Here is a 25462-nt window from a genome sequence, read left to right on the forward strand (position 1 = left end):
TTTTTAGAACAAGAAGCAGCAGTATCTCAAGCACAAATGTTAAACTGGTCTTTGGAGGTGGGTGTGACTTTGTCTCTTTCTCCCTGATGGTTTTCCTTCCATGAACACATATTAGGGTGGAAACTCTGTATTTCCATACTGGGTCTATGCTGGTAAACTATTTAGAAGATGCTAGCATGATATTAATTGATATCACTGGATTTAAGAAAGAAAAGGAAAATGGATTCTTCAAGGAGACGTTTTAGATATTATATATAATGTTTTTAGTGTATTTTTGCTGTCATTCTTGCATCAGAAGCTAAAATTCAGGAAAATTAAGATGCTAGTAATTGTTTTGCTAATCATTATCTTTGTCTCCATGTCTGTTGATGCCATACCTTAATGATAATAATTCTGATTTTCATCTCACCAGGTTGTGTGAAAGAGTAGTCAGTATTAAAAAATTTAGGTCCCACTTTTTTTTTTTTGAGTATATAAATATGACAACATATGAATGGAGGACAGTCTAAAATACACTTCAAACTTCAGTGATGACTCTTGGGAACTGAGATTGGGGTAAAGAACAAACCAATGTGCCAGATATATTCCTATTGTTTTCTCTATTGATCCAGTGTCATGACCAGTCCTCTGTTACTTAAGAATGTTTCTGGAGTCAGAGTCAAATATATTCTCATTCTTATATTCTTTCAGTGGTTTGCAGTCATGCCACATAAAACTAAATAGTTTGCTTTGTGCTAGGGCCTCCCTGGTGGTTCAGTTGTAAAGAATCTGCTTGCCGTGCAGGAGACGTCAGTTTGATCCCTGGGTCGGGAAGGTTCCCTGGAGAAGGAAATGGCAACTCAGTGCAGTATTCCTACCTGAGAAATCCCATGGACAGAGGACCCTGGCAGGCTATAGTCTATGGGTGTCACCAAAAGGGTTGGACATGACTTAGCAACTAAACAAATGCTTAGGCCAGGACCTTATTATATAGCTTTTTTTCTTATAGTTCTTTTAAAAAATATTTTTAAAATAATAATTGATATATACAAAAGAGTAAATTTGAACATTTATTTAACTTTTGAAACATTGTAATACAATGAATATTTTTGAGTTCACCACCACTCAAAGAATAACCTAATGAGTAATTTGTGTCTTTGTGCTTTTCCAACCCTGCTTTTATAGCTTTTTACCCCCTTGGAGATTCTAAATGTCCTTGTGTTTTATTATTCACAAATGACCAGTATGCCTTACTAAATTTATCCAATCTCTGGACTGTTTAATAGAACCCCTAGAGGCCTCCCTCCTTGAACTTTCTAATATGCTCTAGTTTGTATCAGTTGCGTCCATTTGTCATCCTGGGACTTTTCTTTACTCTGCTATGGATTGGATTAACCTTTTTTTTTTTGAGCCCATCTCAGATACTTTCCTCAGAAGGATATGTGGGAAATAAATACTGAGTTTTTGCATGCATTCTTGAGAAATGTTTTTATTTCATTCTTAATTAATGATTTAGCTTAGATATAGAATTCCAAATTCAATATTCTTTTTCTTCAAAATTTCCAAGGCCTTGTTTTCCTATATACTGGCAGGTATCATTACTAATGAGATGAGTAACTTGATTTTTGCTCCTTTCTAAGTTACCTTCTCTTTTCCCCAGAAGCTTTCAGAACCTCTGTTTAACCTTAGTATTCTGAAATATCAGAGTAATGTGTTAGGTTTGAGTCGTTGATACTTACTTGTTGAACCTTTTCACTTTAAATAGTACTTGAATATCAGAAAAAAGATGGAGAAGATTTCCATGGAAAATAGGGCAGGGAACACAAGACATTCCAGGAGGGACTAGTGAATGGGAGAAAACGTGAATTTTAGAAGTCATGTGACCATCCATGATTGAAGTACCAAAAGACAGATTTGCTTGGCAAATAGTCAGAAATAGGAAGATTGATGGATGTTGTCTTGTTGAAGGCCATGAATATTAGGCTGTTATGTGTATATAAGGTACATGTTCAGAAACAGGCTTTAATTGCTATCCTATTGGATTACAGCTTAATTATCTTACTTCCCTATTCCTGCTACCTCCCAGCAACAGGATAAGACCTCATCGAACCTACACGAAGCTGCTTCAGACTGTGTGTGCTCAGCTCTCTATGCCATTGAGAATGTGGAAACCAACTTGGCATTAGCCATGCAACTTTTTCAAGGAGTCCTGACATTGGAGACAGCCTATCATATGGCTGTGGCACGTGAAGATTTAGATAAGTGAGTAGTTATTAAGGGCAGGAGACCATACAGCCTGGGATTCTTTTAAGTCACCTTCTTTTCATTCATATTTTGCCACTGAAGCCCTGTCTCTAGCTTCAGTTATTCTTTAGAGTTTACAGCTAAAATACATAACCAAATCTTAACTGTACCTTCAAGTTTTAACATCCAAAAATTTTCTCCAAATTATGGAAGGAAATGAGAATGAGATTGAAGAGACTTAAAGAGTCTTCTTCATCTCCAAATCTCTCAGACATGCTGCCACTTAAGTTTGCTAGATTAAAAAAAATAAAAACCTCCATTCTTCATGACCCTGTGTAAATATATACATTGCATCCTCAAGATCCTCTGCTATTCACCTCTGAACCAGGAGTGGAAATCAAATGCAGAGGGAGATGTAGTGATCATGTAGAATAGTAAGTTTTAGCACTTACAGAGGATAAGGCTCTAAGAATTAGGGATGACCTTTGAAGTATCAAGTGTGATTGAATGGGAATTTTCTTCAGATGTTTTAATAATTGAGAATTGAACTGACTTACTTACATTTGCTTATATGTTTAAAAGTATATGATTTAAGGAACGATGTTTGCTGAGGAGATTGTGCTACACCATAGCAAATAATCACTACATGTCTCTTAGGCCAAGGATTGTTTCTTTATTTGATTAACTGTGTCTGTGAGTATGTACACATAATATACAGATATCTGACTTGGTGTTCTTATTCCTTTTTCCTTTACAGAGTTCTGAATTATTGCCGTATTTTCACTGAACTTTGTGAAACTTTTCTTGAAAAAATTGTTTGTACGCCAGGCCAAGGCCTTGGGGACCTACGAACTCTGGAACTGCTTCTTATCTGTGCAGGGCACCCTCAATATGAGGTAGTGTTTACACTATGCTAATGCCATTATTTTTCAATTGTATGTTGCATATTGTCTACATTCTATTATCTCCTATACAGCTTTTTATTTGTGGGAAATTATAGTTTTATTTTTAATTAATGTCATGAAGAGTTTACTCTGCTGTGAATTAAAAAAAAAATTGTATGTCAGCTTCTGCTTTGATTCTTTTCTGTTTTCCTACTTGGTTTTAGCTGGGCTGACTGGTACATAGCATGAAGGAATCTGTTAGAAACAAAGCTTATTACTTTTCCAATGAGGCCCCCTCTCTAGCTTTAGTTATTATTTAGAGCTTTATAGCTTAAGAAATATACCAAATATTAACTGTACCTCCAAGTTTTAAAATCCAAAAATTTTCTCCAAATTATGGATGGAAATGAGAATGGGATTCAAAGGACTTAAAGAGTCTTCTTCATCCCCAGATCTCTAAGACATGCTGCCACTTTTAAGTTTACTAGATTAAGAGAAAAAAAAAACAAAAACACAACTCTATTTATTCAAAAGGCTTTATCTCCTCTTAATAGTATAAGAAGTGAGAAGAACTCCCAAGCTTGGTTAGCTCTATTTAAATAGCTTCATTTTGGATCTTTGATGGGAAAAGGATGGTAGGGCCCCTCTAAGGGAGGGGCCTAGTAGTTCTTGTGAGTCTCAGTGTTTTTTCTGTGATCACATAGAAGATAATATGTGTTTGCTTGACATACTTTCATGACAATATCTGGATTTTGTTGAAACTCAAAACAGTTTTGGGCAGAAGTATTGCTCTACTTAATAATAATCTCTCCTTTAAATAGTGCCACATATAAGATAAGCTGTGGTTTGTACAGATATTTGCAGGTTTATCTGCTGAGAGGTGTTTTAATTTCAAAAAAATAATTTCAGAATTTAGGGAAAAAGACTACATTTTAAAGAGATTTCTGTATATGTTTCTCTAAATTTAAAATTCAGTATACTGCTGGAGAAATTTTCTCAGGCCTAGACAGAGAATGTAAAGCCAGTCATCCTAAATGTTGAGTTTTGGGTCTAACATGGAAAGATAATTTGGGAAGATAATAATCTGCTAGAGAAAAGGTGGCTGCTAAACTGGTTCCACTCATACTAGTTTAAAGTGTTTCTTTCCTGTTAGCCCTAGTAATAATAAAACTGCTTTCTTTTCTGATCCAAATAAACCATGTTTTCTCTTTCTGTTGATAGGTAGTAGAAATTTCCTTTAATTTTTGGTACCGACTAGGGGAGCATTTGTACAAAACGAATGATGAGGTTATTCATGGCATCTTCAAAGCTTACATTCAAAGGCTGCTTCATGCCTTGGCTCGCCACTGCCAGTTGGAACCAGATCATGTAAGTTTTCTTCTCTATTTAATCATGTCTTGATTTCCTCTTCTTTTCAGTGCTAACTTGAAAAGGAACTGAAAAGATACAGAATAAAGCTAATGGAATCTGCAGGTTTTCTGTCATTCTAGCTTACACTGAAGAAGTCAATACCAGTTTAATGAAGAGTGCTATGCCTATGTAGAAAGAAATCAGTCCTGCTGAGTCAGTAATTCTTCTGGGAATTCACCTTAAATAATTCTGCTGAAGAAAAAAATTGTTATGTACAAGGCATTATCTATAAATGTAAAATATGGTAAATCCATTTACAAGAGTATAGAAGAGGAAGTTCCTTGGTTAGGAAATTCCAGTGGTTAGGACTTGGTGCTTTCACTGCTGTGGGGCCCAAGTTCAATCCCTGGTCAGGGAGCTAAGATCCTGCAAGCTGTGCTGTGTGCCCTCCCCACAAAAGAGTATTATAGAAGAGTTACATAAATTATTATGTAGCAACTTGATGGATCATAATGCAGCAGTTAAAAGTAATTACTTGACTTCTCTGGCAGCCCAGTGGTTAAGACTTTGCACTTCCAATGCAGGGGGTGCGGGTTGGAGAGCCAGGATCTCCTGTGCCATGCAGCCAAAAAAGTAAATGAAAATAAATAAAACCAAAAGAAACTATAGAAAAAATTAAAATACGTGGTTGGATTAAAACTAAACACAAAAATGAAATATTTGTGTGAGGACATGGAAAATAACATGAGTCTCCCCTGAACACATAAGTGCAAATTTTTCTTTATATTACTTATGCTGATTTTATAATTTAAAATGTAGAAATAATCTATTTGCTTAGAAGAAAATATACAAGAAATATTATAAAATGGTTAATTGGAAAATGCTTCAACCACATTCTTTGCTTAGTTATTTCAAATTTTATAGTGTTTATTTCATCATTTTGGTTGGGTAGTTTAATATCTCTGTCCTTCAGCCTATAAATTGGAGTGGATTTTTTTTTTTCCTATTAATATTAAACCTGGCCTGAAAACTGTCTGTGCTCTATATCTTAATGTTAATGTTGTCATCTGAGTTATGGTATTTTGTATTTCCACAGAACTTTAGTGATGATTTAGTTCAGTGGTTTTCACTACTTTTTTTTTTAAACTGAGGAATCCTCAGGATTCCATAGTGCTTGGAAGCATGATAAGTAAAAAAAACAGAGTTACTCTGGTTTAAATGGCTGTGTTTGCTTGATCCCTTTCTTCTCTCTGCTAGTTCTGTGGTACCACTTCCCTTGTAGGTAATTCCATACGTTTGTAGGTGTGCCGTGCTTCATAATTCATTATCTCATCCGAGTCAACCATTATTTCCTCCTCATTCCTTGACTTTAATTTTTTTCATCTTAAAGCAAGAATGTTGAATTAGATTAGCAATTCTCAGTAATACTAAGGGCTTTTCCCAGAAACTCATGGTCCAAGATTCTTATACATACCCATAACATAATTAGTTATGTTAATCTCATAATTAATCTCATAATTAGTAAACCTTAGTGTACTCACAGGGGGATATTAGAGTAAGGAAAACTTCAGAAGCATGAAATGTGAATGATCTCTGTATTTTTTAATGAAAAAATTTAAATATACAGCAATGGTGAAATAATTTTACAATGAATATCTGTATACCTGCTGCCTAACTCCTACCATTAATATTTTATTACACCTGTGTTATGTATCTGTGCACCTATATAAAATTCTTTTTAAAGTCTAATATTCTGTTGTGTGTCTAGTTGTGGTAATGGTTGATTTTGGTAGATCTTGAATCATAAAGTTTCAGAGGCTTATTCAGTAATAAAAAGCTAGACTTTATCTACTATAGATAGACTTATATTCTAGAACACTTTCCACCTCCACCACTCCAGATTTTTCCAGCAACAGGCAGGATGTAGCTTGGACGTGCCAAAAAATGTTTCTCATAGTAAAGGTAGAGCATAGGTTGTATTGATTTGACATACCTTAATGTTTGGAATACTTTCTGTGGTAAAATATCTTTGTGATTTATGCAATTTATCTTTTTATTCATTGGGACTGAACTGCTTAATGGGTTTTTTATTCTTTTAAAAGTTAGTGAAAACCTTAGTGGGTTTAAAACAAATGTTATCTGATTTGAAATTTCAGGAGGGGGTTCCTGAGGAGACTGATGACTTTGGGGAGTTTCGGATGCGGGTGTCAGACCTGGTGAAGGACTTGATTTTCTTGATTGGATCTATGGAGTGTTTTGCTCAGGTAAGCCCATTTGAAGATTCTCATCAGCTTTACCAGTCATTCTAATTGTGTTCACTTCTGTGTCTTCTCTAAGTGTTCCATCTTTTTCTTCAATCTTGATGGCTAAATAGGACAGTAGACATGCAGGTGCCTAGCACACTGCCTGGCATATAGTAGCTATGTTTATTTAGTATCTTACAAGCCAATTGCAGTGAATAGTTCAGTTATTGTTTTACACTATATTCTTGCTAGTGAGAGCTGTTCCACTTGTACCATTGAAATGGAAGATCATAGATAAACCTTAAAGCCCCCAAGATACTTAAAGGGAATTTGGACCCAGCCAGGAAAAACAGACAAGTTTTTCTGCTTTTAATAATTATATATCAACTCCTGGCCATCTTAGTTATTTGGCATTTCGTTTATTCACAGTTATGGTTAGATTCCTTTGCACTGTCATCCCAGAGATGACTGTAGTAGAGTAGAAGAATCATGTCCTATGGCTTTCCTAATAATCAGTGAGTAACATTTTAGGTCATAAGGTTACAGTCATCACCATTCCATGTCACTTAACATTAGCATAATATCAGGTGGTTTTCATATTGCTGGATCATGCTCTGAATCCTGAAATACTGATTTTGATGGTTTATCAGTCATACTGAACTGACCTAATTTGGAAAATGGGTAACCCATGCATTTGGTGTATTTTGGGGAATCATCTGATTTAGAAAGTGTTAAAATAATTGTAACTGTATTTCTTTATATTAAGCAAAGTGTGTTTCTTGACCTAATCACAAAGGGTTAGGGATTCTTGGAAAGCAGATTTAAGTGAGATCCCCACTAAATCACAGGCAGATGCTCTGTGCTCAGATTTCAACTCTTTTCTCACTGGCTCCGTGACTTTGAACAAATGACTTGTTCTCCAGACCTCAGTTTACAAATGTACATTAATTGTGAGTCTTGTCCAAGGTGTGTACTGTGGAACACCAGTCTCATGAGATGTTCTTTTCTGGAAAAAAATAGTTCTGTCAATTAAAACTGGAAAATGACCTAAATAGTATATTTAAAGGTTCTGTGAAGTCATATAAGAGAATTGTTTAATTTCATTTTACCTAGCAGTGTGTTATTTGATTATGGAAACCTAGACTAACAACCAGTCACATTCCACTGATGGCTACACCCTGGGAAGTTTTAGGACATCTCTGAGTATCCTGCTTGGTCTCTCCCCACCCACCCTTGCTTGGACATGGTATTGTGATGGGTGCTTCAGAACAGCTACTTTTTAGGAATTTAATCTGTACTGCTAGTGTTGATGCAGACAGGTAGTCAAAATAATAAATGTAAAGCCAATGCATATGCGGAGGTTTTACATCATTTTTAAGTGTGTTAATGTATTTATCAGTTACCAGAACCAAGAAAAGACACTCATGTAATTTGTTTTGTTTTTTCCATAATACTATTTTGTAGGGGCAGATGATAATTTGATGTACTCTTGGGAACCTAAATGGATTTGTTTCAGATATTAAACTAGTATTGATTTAGAGTTAGTGAAGATTTGAAAAATGAAAATACTATTCTCCCCTGGCTCTGAGAGATAATTAAATTTAGAAACAAGGGGCTGAATTTAACTAACAGGTTTTTTGTTTTGTTTTGGAACTCTATTCTGTTTTTCTTTTAATGGATCCATAATCCACCTCTTCTTCTCTAGTTATATTCTACTCTGAAAGAAGGCAACCCACCCTGGGAGGTGACAGAAGCGGTTCTCTTTATCATGGCTGCTATAGCAAAGAGTGTTGATCCGTGAGTGTCTATAAGTCTTTTGCTGGGAACTCTTAATATCAGAGGAAGGAAAATTGCGCCATTTTTCCTCATGTGGGATATGTTTGGAAACTCATAGAACTTCTTTCTTCTATAATGCTGTCTAGTCTTCTGACTTCTAAGAGACTAGTTCAGAGTAGCATGCATTGCTGATATCCATGTTTTAACCACATTTTCTATAGTTAAAATTCTTTTGTTCTTGATGCTAGGAAAAGAATGCTGATTTATTTTTCCAACCCAGGCTCCCTTGTGAAAGTTGGTATAATCAAAAATTTATTAGACTGTTAAATTGTTGGCACTTGCTTAGAAGCATTTGAATAGGCACTAATTTGGCTCTCACCTGCTTTTGTGATCTTGGGTAAGTTATGCTTACAAATATTTAACTATATTGTTCTCCTTTTTTCCTGTCTTGGAGAATCATTTTTAAGTTTCAGAGAGGCACATCATAGTTATCGTATTTCTTAAAAGAATAACAAAATCTGAAGGGGAATTATTTTTGTTATTGCTGTTGGAAATTTTTAAATTATTAGAATTTGATTTCTCCTTGCTTAGCAAAGAAATCCTATTTATTATTTCAACATGAATCCTTAAAAACAGAATTTACTTTGTTCTGTGAGTTTATAAATTGATGCTGATATCTGTCAAATTTTCCTGTATTGTATGTAATCAGACACCTGCAGTTGAGCTCTCTGTACAGGGCTTTGGTTGGAGAGATGGTTAAGGCATGTATTCATAAAACGTACAGTGCTTCTTTCTTAGCTGGCTTTCAGGGTCTAGTCAATGAAATCTTATATACTTTCTACTCAAGGAAATATTTAAGGAGATCAGAGTTGGTTTGTTTTTCTCTATTAAGAAGTTCTGAAAATCCCATGGACAGATGAGCCTGGTAGGCTACAATCCATGGGGTCGCAAAGAGTCAGACATGACTGCGTGACTTCACTTTCACTTTCATGCACTGGAGAAGGAAATGGCAACCCACTCCAGTATTCTTGCCTGGAGAATCCCAGAGACGGGGGAGCCTGGTGGGCTGCCGTCTACGGGGTCGCACAGAGTCAGACATGACTGAAGCGACTTAGCAGCAGCAGTCCTGAATCACTTATCATACTGTTTGCTTTTAAACCCTTTTTGGTATCTTTTGGAACCTTCAGTAACAGTCTGAAGATATTATGCTAATGATCTAACTGATTTGTGATTGTGTATGAGAAAGGATGCATAGAGAGTCTCAACACTAGCTTAGTGCCTTCAGGAAACATAAGGCATAAATGAAAGATTTTATTTTGTTTTTTCTTTATCCACATTTCACGCCAACTGCATGATTACAGGTGTGGGTTTGTTTTTATTTTTGTTTTATAAAGGGCTTAATAGACTTAGTTTATCAGGAAGGAGCGTTCTTGTGCTAATCCAGGATTTATTTAAACATCTTTCATTTCTGGATTACATTCTGGTCATTTGCGGGACATCCTCCCCTCTGCTTAAAAGAACTTGAGCCTGTATCCTTGAGGGGTGAGAAAAAGAGAAGGAAAAGGAAAAAATAAACTCATGGAGCTGTGAAAAGTATTTGGATAACTTTAATTTTCCCTCATGTTCTAAGTCAGAGCACCTTTATCTATTCCTGCAGCTTTTGTTCTTGATTCTTTAGTCAGTGAGCTGGCCCACCCATGCTTACCTGATCTTAAGGTTTCCATTATCCAGCCATAAGAAATCTTTTGGAGAATAACAACTAATAGGAAGTGGTCTATAAGAATTATTTATTCATTTAGTTATTCAGTAATATTTATTTATTGAGTGCCCACTATGTGCCAGGCGCTGTTCTAGGTGCTGCAGATATAGGAATAAATAGTGAATTCACTAAAAGACATTGGTCCACAGTAAATGCCTACCTGTCCAGTTTGAAGAGCTTTATTTGATAGCAAGATGTGTCTTTAGACACTTCACTGGCATTTAGAAGATTAAGGAGCAGTGTGCTGCTCAACTGAAACAATGATAACTTCCATTTCTGTCTTTTACCCCTTTTTGAGGGTTAAAAATTTTTATACCAGATTTAAGCACTTTTATGCAAATGGTTACTTATTTAGAAAGAAACCCTTAGCAATGATTTGTGTCATTGCAGCCTGTTTATTGGCCATAACCTCACCTCTGAAATTGTTAACTCTGAGTACTTGCCTTCTAAACTCAGGGAGAACAATCCAACACTCGTGGAGGTCCTAGAAGGAGTTGTCCGTCTCCCGGAGACTGTGCATACAGCTGTGCGATACACCAGCATTGAGTTGGTTGGAGAGATGAGCGAAGTGGTCGATCGAAATCCTCAGTTCCTTGGTATGTGTGAACGCTCCCCTCTGTAACTACTGCTTCTGATTTTTCTGATTTCTTTCTTCCTCTCTTACTTTTGCTTTTGTTCTCCTACTTTCTCTTTTATTGATAAGTAGACTGTTTCTAGACACCGAGAATAGATACATGAGTTACTGCTCAGTTCATACATTTTATAATCTGATCACAGTCTTTGGAGAAAGAACCTTTGAAAATTAGATCTCTAGATAGGGTGACAGTTTGCTACTAGTACTCTGCTTCAGCATAAATATTTCTGTCTTTGTTAGGTTTTGGCATAGGCTTGAGCTAATCAGACTCTCCTGTAGTTCTAACCTAGAAGCTGCCAGTAGACTAGAGCAAAGGGGAGGGCATTTCAGTGTTAAATACATACACTATTTAAAAACTAAGAAATATTATTGAAACTAAGTAAGTACAAACTAAGATGAAGAGTGTTGAGTTGTATAACCTCTGGCTGTCTTGAAAAAATACAGATGTAAAATAATTTTATAATTGAAAGTAAATTTAGAAAGAATTTCTTCTAATTCCCTCATTTTCAAGATAAGAAAAGTGGAGTCCAGAGAGACTAGAGAATTTATCTAGGTTAATATAAATAAAGTCCCACTGACACTCAAGACACATATTCTGAGAATTTTAAGAATCCTTAAATGTGTGAGTATGATTAAGTTTGATGTGCTGTGCTTCTCTCTCTTTTGACTGTGCTGGGCCTTTGTTGCTGCTCAGGCTTTCTCTAGTTGCGATGAGCGGTGGCTGTTCTTCAGTTTCGGGGCACGGGCTCCTCATTGCAGTGGCTTGTGTTGTGGAGCACAGGCTTCAGTAGTTGCAGCATGTGGGCTTATGCTTTGCAGCTTGTGGGATCTTCCCGGACTGAACCCTCTCCTGCACTGGCAGGCAGATTCTTTACCATTGAGCCACCAGGGAAGCCCTGTGCTTATCTTTATTACTACCTTTTGACTTGATTTTATTTTACACGTGATCTCTTTTTTTATTGCCTGAAACTCTTACTTAAAAAGAGCTGTGTTGGACTTCCTTGATGGTACAGTGGATAAGAATCCCCCTGTCAATGCAGGGGACATGGGTTCAATCCCTAGTCCAGGAAGATTCCACATGCCATGAAACAGCTAAGCCCATGTGCCACAACTACTGAGCCCGCGTGCTGCAACTACTGAAGCCCATGTGCCTAGAGCCGAACTCCGCAACAAGAGAAGCCGTAGCAATGAGAAGCCTGCCTGCCGCAACTAGAGAATACCCCCAGTCTCAGAAACTAGGGACAGCCGAAGCGCAGCAACAAAGACCTATCGTATCCAAAACTAAGAGAGAGCTGTGTGTTCCTGTTCTCTTGTATCTGTATACAGAGCATATGATAGGTAGGCTTACATTGTAGTTGAGCCACTTTCAAGTTCAACATACCATTAAAATTTTTTTCAAAATACCTTATTTTCTAATTCTTAAATGTCTTCACTTATCTGCCACATCATTTGGCTTTCTTTTCTGAACAGTTTTTCCACAGAGAAACAAAGTGCATTTACCTGTTTGTTAACACTTATCATTCAGTATCACCTTGTGTATCGTTTAAATTTGTGCCTTAGTTAGAAGACACAGTGCTGCATATTCATACTTACTGTAGAATAGTCAAAATCACAAATATTCAATTTGTGAATTGAGAATATTTCAAAATATTCAATTTGAGAATCACTGAGGCCTATAGTATTGGACAGGGAAGCCTGGCATGCTGCAGTCTATGGGGTCACAAAGAGGTGGACAAGACTGAACTACTGAACTGAACTGAATAGTATTGGAGTTACTTGGACTAGGTTTTAGATTCTAGTTCTGATTCTCATGCTAAATAGGCTGTGTGTTGTGGGAAAGCAAGGGTTCCTGCTGGGTTGCTGCCTTATTTTTCTCATTAGGCTAAAAATGGAAATAACTTTTAAATGGGCTTTCAGAGAGTATTTCTTTTATGGTATGAGATTACTCTATAGTTCACATAAAGTGCTCTTTAAACATGGATGATTTTTCTTAGGGTTTTTTCATAGAAAAACTTTTACAAAGCAAGGTAAAGGATAAGTAGGATTTGCTGTATACAAATTTGCCTTTATAATCAGTTTTCTTAGAACACTTACATTGGTAACAAGTAAGACATAATGAATTAATTCCTCTCAAAGTGCTAAGGATCTGTCGCTGTGGTTTTTATAATTATAAAGAAGTAAGTATAAAAGTGTCAGCTTTGGGTAACTTGTCATTGTCCTGATGTAGGTGATTTCTTTTTTATTTTTTACAAGTAATGATTAATCTGTGAGTATTGTGGTACTCTCTGAGTTTTATCTTCTTTCTTACTTTAACTGTATTCTTAATACTTGGATGGTTATATCCACCAGTGTTTCAAACTGAGTCAGTGGTTTTCAAACCGTGCTTTGTGAAGCCCTAGCAATAAGCAGCAGTTCATGTCCACAAGGTAAGAAATGCAAGATAAATAGATAGGCCTCAGAGCTCTCTGACACTGTCACTGAGATCAGCTCCATTTTTATATGTAAATACCTTGGGATTTAAACATATTTCATTTTTTAAAAATGGTTCTTTTGCTTTAAAGGAGAATATAAATCTCTGTTCTAACAACCTAGAAGTTTTCCTTAAGCTTCAAATATGTGATCTTTATGTATGACTTTTCTCCTTAGACCCTGTGTTGGGCTATTTGATGAAAGGCCTGTGTGAAAAGCCTCTGGCTTCTGCTGCAGCGAAAGCAATTCATAACATTTGCTCTGTTTGCCGAGACCACATGGCTCAGCACTTTAATGGACTCCTGGAGATTGCCCGTTCCCTTGATTCCTTCATGTTGTCTCCAGAAGCTGCTGTGGGCTTGCTAAAAGGTATTTACTTAAGATATTAAGAAAGAACAGTCTCTAAGCCACTTCTGGGGATTATCTTGTGTCAAGTTGTATCCCCCTTTTCAGTTGCAATTTACTCAATGATGAGGAAGGTCACTCTGGGAGGAGAGGATGTGTGATTATGTGTGCATGCATTCTTAGAATGTTTTAAGGCTGTATAACTAATTCAAAGTGCTTATAGAATTTATATCATGATCTTAGATTTTGAGTGGAGTTAACATATTGGAACTAAATCATAGTTCCTTTTTGAGTTGAAGGAAAGAATAAAAAGGGAGACCAAATAAGCATTGCTATACCAAAGAGATAGGTGGAAATTTAAAGGTAGTCTGCCTAGATCAGTCCTGTAACTCAAAGCCAAGGGTTCTGGTCACTTAATGGTCTTTAACCATTACTAATTAGTTTACACTGAATTGATTGAGAGGCAAACAGCCAGGGTAGTGATGAAACTCAAAATAATAGAAGAATTAGAGATATTAATACTTGGGGAAAAGACTTAGACGAATGGCTATTTTTTAATATTTGAAGGATTATTTTTAAAAGAGGGAGCAGGTTTATTTTATGAGTAATTATTATTGACAGTTTACTGGCTTTTAGAAAGAAAATGCTTTCTAACCATGCTTTCTGCAGACAGATTGGTGTGTCCTGTCAGGTAGTGAAGTTCTGACAGCTGGTGTATCAAATCAAAGATTGGGTGATAGCACCTGTGCAGAACCTTGTACATTTCTGTGAGTGGCAGACAGCCTTGTCCGGATTGGATGACTGTTCTTTCTCACTTCTGTGATCAGGTTCCCTACCAGCCAATGTAACTATGCATTTTTAAGATGGACTTTCTTTTTTAAGCATGGGTTTTTGTTGTTTCTCTTCAGAGGCGTAGATAATGAGGCATTAAATCAGGTCATGTATTTTCTTCACTACTAACTGTGGGTATTGCTGCCATCTTGTAATTTTCTAGTGAAATTTAACCTTGATGATAGCATGACAACTAACTTGTAATAAAATGTGGTGTCCCAGTTATATTGGTGGTATCTTCTAGATGGAGAAACCTTTTTAGTAACATTCTTTTCTGTAGGGATAAATTAAAAGGAAAAATTGTGTTTGTTAGATTTTTACCCCTTCTAGTTTTAAGTAAAAAATCTAATTCATCCATGGTTACAGACTGTTAAGAAAAATCATTCAATATTTTATTCAAATTTGAAGGTTTGAATTGATTACTGTTCTTTTGAATAAAATTTTAGGAGATGAAAAAATAATAGTCAAAGGATATAGCATAATGTGTAATCCTTTGAATGTTGGGGAGATACTTCAGCATTTGGTAGGGATTGTGACACAAGGGAAGCTGGATAGGAAGGATCTGGGCCTTCTGTCCCCACTTTAACCTACCTCTATTTTCTTTTTTAATCTGTTTTATTGGAGTTCCAAGTTAAGATTTTATTTGGGGAAAAGGAGAAAGGGGAGATTTTTGCAACTATTTAAAAGTGAAATAAAGACAAACTTAACTATTACTGTTCTGTTTGAAGCACTCATTTTTACAGGTAAAGAAACTGATGGTCTGAGAGAATGTCTTACCCAGTTCATAGGGTCTGTTATGGTAGAACTAGAGTTAATCTCTAACTTCAACTCATTCTACTTCTTGGATGATAAGAATTGCCTATAGTACTTATCAAAAATAAAGGCTGTCCTTGACCTCTGGGAAATTTGAGAACCATTGTACTATGCTATATAAACTAGCTTTGTCATTGGCCTTGTGAAGATTTTTAAAGTCTTTGAAGGATTGGAAGTGGAGAGACATATTTTAACATCTTTAAACCAGTAGGCTACTGAGGAGAAATAATTTAATATTAACTTCAGTTGTGAATGTCAATGTGAAAGTCTTTATGATCTTCCTAAGCCCAACCATAAAATAACAAAATACTATAATTTTTTAAAAAGTGCTGATCTTTTTAAAAGAATAGAACGAGTTAGCCTTTGTAAGCCGTATAATGTAAACCAATGAATTACTTCAGTGTGGCTTTTATTTTCTTCATTTGTGTCATCCTTTGTCTTTCAGGGACAGCACTTGTCCTAGCCAGATTACCTTTGGATAAGATTACTGAATGTCTTAGTGAACTATGTTCTGTTCAAGTTTTGGCATTGAAAAAGGTGAGTCTAATTAAGAGGTGAAACAAATATAGTGTGTTTATATGATAGAAAGAAAAGAGAAGATTCTTTTATTTGCAGGTGGTCTTTTAACTACCTAGAAAAGTCAAGAGAATGAACTGAGACGTTATTAAAATTAATAAATTTATCAAAGTAGCTACATATATGAAATAAGTATTCCCAAATCAATAGATTTTCACTGTATCAGAAATGCCATTTAAAAGATACAGTGGAGAAAACACCATTCAAGTTAACTTCCGAAACCATAACCTACCATGTTTCTTTGAAGACTGTTGCGAAAATGTCAGCTCTTCTCAAATTACATTTATGGTGCAATAGCAATGAGCATACCAATGGTAGTTTTAGGAGAACTTGATGAAATGACTCTAAAGCTCATCTCTAGTGATATACTGGTAGAAGTGTCTAAGAAATTTTAGGAAAGAAGAGGAAGCAATTTGCCTTACCTCTTAAAAAGATATAATAATTTTGAAGCTTTATATTATAAAATTATTATATAAATATATATTATATAGTATAATACATATAATCTATACTATAATAAGAATGTCTATAATATCCTAATCATTATAAAAGTAAATGGGAAAAAAATAATACTGTTTTCCTTTTTTTTAATATAAATTTATTTAAATTGGAAGCTAATTATAATATTGTATTGGTTTTGCCATACATCAACATGAACCCGCCACAGGTGTACACGTGTTCCCCATCTTGAACCCCCCTCCCACCTCCCTCCCCATCCCTCTGGGTCATCCCAGTGCACCAGCCCAGAGCATCCTGTATCAGGCATCGAACCTGGACTGGCGATTCGTTTCACATGTGATAATATACATGTTTAAATGCCATTCTCCCAAATCATCCCGCCCTCGCCCTCTCCCACAGAGTCCAAAAGACTGTTCTCTACACCTGTGTCTCTTTTGCACTGTTTTCCACTGTACAGTGATCTATAGTAAAAGTTAATATGCAGTCTTGGCCAGAATGCAGTAAGATGGAGGAAAATAGTTTGCTAATATGAATTTAAAAGTTTTTACCATTTTGAGTAACTTTCAGGAATCTGATTAAGGAAATAGAGATTGAGACAGAGGTTGATGTACAGAGGCATATGTTGCCATGTTTGCTGTAGGTTTGTATGTTTAATGACTGGGTATTAATATCTTTCTGTCTCTTCAGCTGTTGTCTCAGGAGCCCAGCAACGGCATATCCTCAGATCCCACTGTGTTCTTAGATCGCCTTGCAGTCATATTTAGGTAAGAAGGGAAATGCCAGGTTCCTGCCCTGGGTTAAAATCTCTAATGAGACTACTATATAGAAGTAAGAAAGTGTTTTTTTTCCTCAGCTTCTGAGTACCTCCTGTAAACTGCTTCTGTCAGAAGACTAATTTACTCCTATTACAAACTGCAAAGGCAAATTCTAAGAATTTATTTTTGGTAAACTTTTGTCAAAAGACTTTAAAATGTAATTAATTCTTTTGGTCTCTGAATCAGTGATGCTCGAACTTTGAAAAGTGAAAGTGTTGGTCCGACTCTTTTGTGACCCCACAGACTGTAGCCCACCAGGGTCCTCTGTCCATGAAATTCTCCAGGCAAGAATACTGGAGTGAGGAGCCATTCCCTTCTCCAGGGGATCTTCCCTACCCAGGGATGAAACCCGGATCTCCCATACTGCAGGCAGATTCTTTACCATCTGAGCCACCAGGGCAGGCCCTCTCAAACTTCAGCCTGCATCAGAGTCACCTGTGGTGCTTCAGTTCCCAAGGCAGCAGATTGCTGAGTCCCATTCCCAGAGTGTCTGATGGATTGGATCTTGATAGGACCCAAGAATTTGCATTTCTGATAAGTTCTCAGGTGCTATTGCATTGTAGTCCAAAGACCATACTTTCATAATCATTGCTATGTAATAGTGTATGGGGGCAGACAAATAATGAATTCTCTTCTGTGACCAGGTGAAATTAAACCTTTTTTGATGTTAAGAGGAGCCTAATAATTAAAAAAGCGTTAGAGCAACAGTATTCAGAGAGTGATCTTTCTTAGTTGCATAATATAACTTATGTGTCCTTTAGCTATATCTGGAATATTAATTAATACTTGTATAAAAACCTATGTGGAAGAAGTTGAAACTGAGGTGTTGTTTTAGCTTGTTCTTACCTACAAGTATCTTTTTCTGAGTTGGTATAATGCTTTTCTTGTATAATTAGGGGAGCCCCTGTTGCATACCATTCTGAGAGCGTATTAACAATCTTATTTCACAATAAATGAAAGAAAATCTGCAAAAGTTGAAATGTCTTAATGTAAAGAAAAATTATATTTTTTTATATTGGGCTTCCCTGGTGGCTTAGCAGTGAAGAATCCACCAGCAGTGTAGGAGACTTGGATTCAGTCCCTGGATCGAGAAGGGAATGGCTCCTCTGCAGTATTCTTGCCTGGGCAATCCCATGGACAGAAGAGCCGAGAGGGAGGCAGTCCATGGGGTCGCAAGAGAGCTGGACACGACTGAGCAACTAAACAACTACGACAGCATATTTTTATTGTTGCTGTTGAGCTTTTTAAAATTAAAGACTTGTTTTCCTTTAAAGATGTTGGTAGTTAAAATCATAGTTTTTGTTTTTTCCTGCTCTCCTTCAAGTTAGTGGATTCTAGAACTAGATAGATAGGTGAATTCAGTGTATTGTGGTGGGCTCACATTGTGTATCATTGAATTTAGACTAGAACTGTGGGAAACATCTTTGGTAGACCAGTTTCAAAAGCTTTTACCTTCTGAGTGCTGGGAATGAAGCAGTACTTGAGTTTCCGTAGTGGATTCGGATAACTTGAATATATTTATTAATTTGGAAAAAACTACATATTCAAGTTTATGAAAGAAAAAAAAAATAAAAAGGATAGTTGTAGTGCCCCATACCTGCAGCCCATGTACCCAGAGTTGACTATCTGGTTTTCTTTAATTGGTGAGAATGATACTAAGTAAACTAACAGGGATTAGGGCTCTGTGGCCTTGATGAAATTGCTCTTCTTTCACTAATTTGGATCATTGTCTTTCCCCAGACACACCAATCCCGTTGTGGAAAATGGACAGACTCATCCGTGCCAAAAAGTCATACAGGAAGTAAGTACTAATCGATGCCTGTGAAATAAAGCTTTCTTCCTTTTTCCTTATAAGACTCTAGGTAACTAAAGTGAGAAGGTTCTGTCTTCTAGGTTCGTAGGAAGATTCAGTTTGTTGATATGCATTCAGTATCAATGAAAAGATGAATGGAACTATCCAACTAAATATTTTTGATTTTAGATTTGGTAAGAAAACAGGCTGTAAGGAAACACAGTGAAAGGCCAAAGTAAGAAGAGATTAACTGTGTGAATCCTAGAGTTGTTGAGAGGCCTGGTCAGTACTGGCAGAATGTTTTTGACAAAGCTGATTAACCATCATAGCTTCCTCTTTGACAGTACTTCCTTTGTAAAAACTCAGAGTAACATGAGGATCAGAGGGCATGGTTTGAGAAGTGCTTTTCAGACTTAAGGGGAGAAACACCAGTTATCCTTGAGTGTTCATTGGTATCAGATATCTCTTCCTTTAACTTGTTCTACTTCTTCCCATCCTAAATCAGAAGTTCAGAGTTTAGGAAAATAGAGATCTTTGTCTTTTTAGTAAAATTAGTCATGCTTCTCTTCTGTTGTAAAGAATTACTGTGCTTCCCTTTAAGACGTGGTTGTTTTTATTGATGGATAGTGTATTGAACCCCAGCACATAAACACACACCCACTGACCAGAATCAGGCCATGTGTGTTCCTGTAAAGAAAGATTTCCCCAAATTATTTAAAAGTCAAATCAGTTTTTACCAACTTGGGAGCATTTTTCTCAGCACTTAGTTGTTCATTATTTTCTTCCTGTGCTCTTTTCACTTTCGACTCAGATATGGCCAATTTTATCTGAGACTCTAAATAAGCACCGGGCTGATAATCGGATTGTAGAGCGTTGTTGCAGGTGCCTCCGTTTTGCTGTTCGCTGTGTAGGCAAAGGATCCGCAGCCCTGCTGCAGCCACTAGTCACGCAGGTGAGTTCCCTGAAAGATGGAAAATGTAAAGGATACAGAGTTTTGAAATAGGAGGCTTTAGAACAAAAGCTCTTGCTAATGAAATGAAACACTTCAATATTTCTTAAATACAAACTAAAAAATATTTGAAAGATAAGTAGTGCCTGTGGTGGGTGTGTTATTTTTATGGCAAATAGCCTGTAATCTGTTCTGTGTAGTGATAGTCTAAATAGCACCACATCTTAGTGTAAAATTCATACATGGGAATGATGTTAATGAATCAGCTCTTATGTATTAAGCATTTTATATTAATTTCCTTTCTGAAAATGTGGCAAGTCAAGCTTTGCTCTTTCTGGCCTAAAGAGATTTTCTTTTTTCTTCACCATAGTTAGTTGTTCATATAAGTGTCTTATTTGTCAGGAAATAAATTTGACTCTTTCAATCAGCATGATTGGTATGTAATTATGGTGATGTGGCTCTTGTACATGGCTCTCTGAGATCATATCATCTAGAATATTCTTTTGAGATGCCTATGACTAGTGACTTAATTTACTAAGTAATTTATGCTGGGGCCCCAGCCTAACAGCAGGGCCAGAACTAGATTTAGGCAAGTGGGCTGCCATGACCTAGAATTGATGGAGGCAGGGCAAAGTGCCAATCTTGCATTTGCAGGACTCTGAGCAAGTACCTTCTCAAATTTTGCACTCATCTGTGAGGAAAGCTACTACAGGGCTTCAGGCTAGACCTCACCCACTCAACCAGAAGTGGCCTTCTCCAACTGGGCAGGGCATCTATTGGACCGACCCTGACAGTGAGTGCCCCTCAAGTTCTTAAGTTCTGCCTCACTCTTAAGGAAGCTCTTATCCTAAACCAGGGTCATCCTGTTGCTGTGTCAGTTGACACTTACATGATCACGCTTCCTTAAATTATAGATTTGATTGAAGTTTGTAAAGGTAAATATGTTAACAGAATTTTTTTAGTGATTTTTCTGCGTTTACTATACCCTGAGTACAACAGTATGTGTTACATTTAGACTGTGTTCAGTTCTGGTCAAGTGTCTTCTTCAGTGCAGTACATCATGGGTCTTATACAATGTGGTTTAATTCCCCTTTGCTATTGGAGGATATGCCCATGACTTCTGGGCTTCCCTGGTGGTTCAGATGGTAAGGAATCTACCTGCAGTGCTGGAGACCTGGGTTCAATCCCTGAGTTGGGAAGATCCCCTGGAGAAGGGAGTGGCTACCCACTCCAGTGTTCTTGCCTGGAGAGTCCTATGGGCTGAGGATCCTGGCGGGCTACAGTCCATGGGGTCACAGTCAAACAGGATGAGTGACTAACACTTTGAGTCATGACTTTTATATTGCTCTTATTCCAGTAGCATAGGGTAGCATCTTATATAGGAGGTATGTTCAAAAGTCTGTACATGTGACAAAAAACCTACAAATTTGAGGTCACTAAACTCCAGCCAGTGGGCTTGCCACTTGTTTTTGTAAATAAAGTTTTACTGATAGTCATGCGTAATCATTTAAGTATTGTTTATTGGCCATTTTTGTGCTTCAGTGGCAAAGTTAAGTGATCAAAAGTTTATAAAGCCAGCAGAGCCTAAAACCCTTTGCTATCTGGCCCAGCCTGTAACTTATTCATTAAGTACAGCATACAATTTTGAGTATACAACACTAAACAGATTCATAGCTTCCATCTCGTATTCTTTTCTCGTGCCATATGCTGATAAGAGCCAATTACTGGACCCTTCCACCCCACCAAGATCAAAGAACTGAATTTATGTAATAAGATCAAAACATGTGTGTTATGATGGCTTTTTTTTTTTTTCTTTTTGCCTCACTTCTTGACTTGCAAGATCTTAGTTCCCCGACCAGGTATTGGACTCCAGGCCCCAACAATGAATGCACTGAGTCCTAACCACTGGATGACCAGGGAATTCCCATGTGATGGCATTTTGAATAGATGAATGTATGGTGGCCTAATTTTTGGAGGATAGAAGGGTAAAAATTCTAAACAAATAATTTAAATACTTATATTGTATTAAAATTTTTATTCTCTAGAGGTCTAGATAATCTTGATTAGAAACACTGTTCTTTACCCAAAAGATTAAATAAAAGAGTTTATAAACCAATTTAAACAATGCCTTCTGTCTCCTCTAAAATGAGGGGCATTTGATACTTTGTTCCTACTGTGATTTTTTTTTTTTTTTTAAAGAATCATCTTTAATGCATATAAGAGCAACCTGTTGGTTAGAAAGTTTAGGTATACTTTAAAAAAAAAAAAAAAGAAAGTTTAGGTATACTTTATTAGGGCATTGCAAATATAACAGAAGCCTCAGATAATAACTTATGAATAGTTCCAGTCTGTAGTATTATACAACTCTCCTACAGCATTGTTTTGAAAAGGTGAAAGGTTGAAGGCTTGAAAGAACTCTAAAGAGAGCACTTGAAAATTATTGAGCCCTATGGTTTAGAAAATGTTTCCAACAAGCTTTATTACGTTGTCTTAAAGAGAAGAGACCAATCTATCTCAGAATTTCTTCCCTCAGACAGCTACCTAAGCTGACACTCTTTGAGAGATGAATAATTGAACTAATTGGTTTTTCCCTTGGCAGATGGTAAATGTTTACCAGGTACATCAGCATTCCTGTTTCCTGTACCTTGGTAGTATCCTTGTGGATGAATATGGCATGGAAGAGGGCTGTCGGCAGGGACTACTAGACATGCTCCAGGTATGTTCTCTTGGAGGGTCTGAAGGCCTAGCAGTGTGTTCTTCACCATGTCTTTAATTCTGTTGCTTTTAGTTTGCTTTTCAAGCATAATGATTTCCTAATATGGAGGTAGATCTTCCTAGTTATTCTGTGGACAGGCCTGCTTGGAAGAATGAGAGAGAGATTGACCACACAAATATGCTGGTCATTACAGTTATTGCTGTCTAATTTATGTTCTCCAGAGATAGGATTTTTTGGGAAGGTGGGCAAGTGATCTCTTAGCTCAAGCATGATTGTATTTTTAATTTCTTGCCTGAACAGCCAGTGAACTAGTTTACTTAGCAGGGATGGTCTCACCTTAGGGTAAATAGCAGGCATTGGAAAAGGCTTCTCATATACTGCTTTTACCCTCTCCTAGTCAAAGAGGGGAAAATATATTAGGGAGTTAAATCATGGTGCTCCTTTTCCCAAGATGTCTTTCCCTTTAAAATTGCCATTTCATAATTATTATTATTAAAATGTCAGCTACTCTCTTAGTTGACCAGATCATATCTAGTATATAAGCACAGTTGTCACTTTCAGAAACTTCTAAAACTTTGAGATGACATCTATCCAATTTCATCAACAGAAGTCTGTACCCTAAACCCTTTCTGAAATGTAGACCTCATATGTGAAGACTGTTTATGTCAACTGAGAAGGATTTTTGTCTTCCCTTTCTTGATCTGAATCTCATCACAGTCTTTTTCTTATCTGTGCTTTACCTCTTTGTTCTCTGTTTATGTTGTGATATTTAGCAAGTCTGAATCCCATGGCATTTATTTACAAGCATTTGTTTTAAAATCATTTCTGTTTTAGGCACTGTGCATCCCCACCTTTCAGCTCTTAGAACAGCAGAATGGACTCCAGAATCACCCTGACACAGTGGATGACCTATTCAGGCTAGCCACAAGGTCAGTCCTTCTGAAAAGCAACCTTTTCTTTTATTGATCATCCTCATCATTGCTTGGTCTTGTCACCTAACACTTACCTGTTTCCTTCTCTGTAAAATGAGGTAAGAGAAGTAGGTAGAGTAATTATTCATAATCCAAAGTTAAATCGTGAACCAGACTATTCCCATAAATGAAGAAGAGTTGGATAAGTACAAGGGGAAATAACTGAGCTCCTTTCATAAAGGAGGGAACACACCCAAGACAATAAAAATGAGTTTTGCAAGAACATTTGACTAGACAGTCTCTAGAATCCTGTGTGGTTTTAATGTTTTGTGCTACTATGATGTCATGCTTTACTTCAGCTTTTTCCTTGAGAAGCTTGGCATCCTTAAAATATAATCATATCTCAGAATACAATTTTTTTAGACTTTTAAGGTACTTTAAAAATTATCTGGTACTGTACTTCCCATTTCTGCTCCTAGCCTGCAGCCCTATTTGTTGCTTGTTTGTATTCATTCTTAGTCCCTAGCTCAGGAATTTGATCCAAATCAGTTGGTAATGAACACTTTTTTTGGTTAGTTTTTGGACAAGTTAGAAAACCCTTTTTATTTATTTATTAATTTTTTGAGTTGGTATGAGAAAAATTGGGTGGGCCGTCAACCTGTTTTCCTGGTGTGTTTCTTGAAAAATTAATCTCAAGAGATTCTCTTTGTACAAATGATTGCCTGGTAAAATAAATTTGGAATGTTATTTTACTTTTTCTTGGAGATTTTCTATAAACATTAGAGGATCTGAGAAAATTGGGAAGTTTTAGAGTTCCCATATACCTTTAGCTTCCCCCTTCCTTCCCTCACAGCCTACCTTGCTATCAACATCCCCCACCAGAGTGGCCCATTTATTAAAATTAATGAACTTCCATTGCCACATCATTTTTAAAGTACTTACTTTACATTAGGATTCTGTCTTGGTGGTTGTCTTCCAAGCGTCTTGTTTAGTCTCTAAGTCGTGTCTGACTCTTTGCGACCCCATGGACCATAGCCCACCAGGCTCCTCTCTCCGTGGGATTTTCCAGGCAAGAATACTGGAGTGGGTTGCCATTCCCTTCTCCAGGGGATCTTTCCAACCCAGGGATCAAATCTGTATCTCCTACATTGCAGGCCAATTCTTTACCATTGAGCCACCAGGGAAGCCAAGGTCTTTCTATGGGTTTGGACAAGTGTATGACATAACCATCATTACAGTAGCATAGAGCATAGTTTTAGTACTGTCAGTATCCCCTATGTTTTACCTATTCATGTTCCTACCCTCCACTCAGTCAATCCCTAACAACCACTGATCTTTTTACTATCTCCCTAGTTTTGCCTTTTACCCTGGCTACATTTGTATAGCCTAATTTTGTAATTTTTACCTTGCCTATCTTTCCATACCAGGTTTATTCAGCGTAGCCCTGTTACTTTGCTGAGGAGCCAAGTTGTCATCCCTATCTTACAGTGGGCCATTGCCTCTACTACCTTGGACCACCGGGATGCCAATTGTAGTGTCATGAGGTTCCTACGAGACCTCATCCATACAGGGGTAGCCAATGATGTAAGTACAAACAATGTATTAAATAGTTTTTCTACTTGTATCTCATTATCACCTCATATATCATTCCTTAGGGAAAAAGAAATATCTCATTTGATCTGTGTTGGTAGGTATATTCCATAGTGGATCATTCACTAACCAAAATATCAACTAGTAGATTTAAGACAACCTATACTACGTGTTGTAAGCGGTGTAAACTAGTCTAAACTGTCTCTGCTTCCAAGCCATTTGGTGTCTAATTGAAGAGAGAAATAGAGTTGTAAAGAACTAAACAACAGCAGCAAGGCAATATTTGATTGTCAGATAAGTGATAAAAGTTGTGATTGCTGAGATCAG

General features: G+C 36.8%; 1 protein-coding gene across 2 annotated transcripts in view; it reads left to right on the plus strand.

Moving 5' to 3' along the window:
* The window catches only part of TNPO3 (transportin 3), an 81872-nt gene that overhangs the window by 39995 nt on the left and 16415 nt on the right, over positions 1-25462 (plus strand). For both annotated transcript variants that reach the window (XM_010831697.1, XM_010831698.1), the window contains 14 exons: positions 2066-2241; positions 2981-3119; positions 4329-4475; positions 6614-6721; positions 8406-8497; positions 10692-10831; positions 13516-13707; positions 15773-15864; positions 17050-17126; positions 18918-18978; positions 19781-19921; positions 22518-22634; positions 23469-23563; positions 24973-25129. In XM_010831697.1, coding sequence (XP_010829999.1) covers positions 2066-2241; positions 2981-3119; positions 4329-4475; positions 6614-6721; positions 8406-8497; positions 10692-10831; positions 13516-13707; positions 15773-15864; positions 17050-17126; positions 18918-18978; positions 19781-19921; positions 22518-22634; positions 23469-23563; positions 24973-25129 — 1734 coding nt within the window. The remainder of the gene's footprint in view (positions 1-2065; positions 2242-2980; positions 3120-4328; positions 4476-6613; positions 6722-8405; positions 8498-10691; positions 10832-13515; positions 13708-15772; positions 15865-17049; positions 17127-18917; positions 18979-19780; positions 19922-22517; positions 22635-23468; positions 23564-24972; positions 25130-25462) is intronic.

The sequence above is a fragment of the Bison bison genome, unplaced genomic scaffold (genome assembly GCF_000754665.1).
Source record: "Bison bison bison isolate TAMUID 2011002044 unplaced genomic scaffold, Bison_UMD1.0 scf7180017864530, whole genome shotgun sequence".
In the NCBI taxonomy this organism is placed as follows: Eukaryota; Metazoa; Chordata; class Mammalia; order Artiodactyla; family Bovidae; genus Bison; species Bison bison.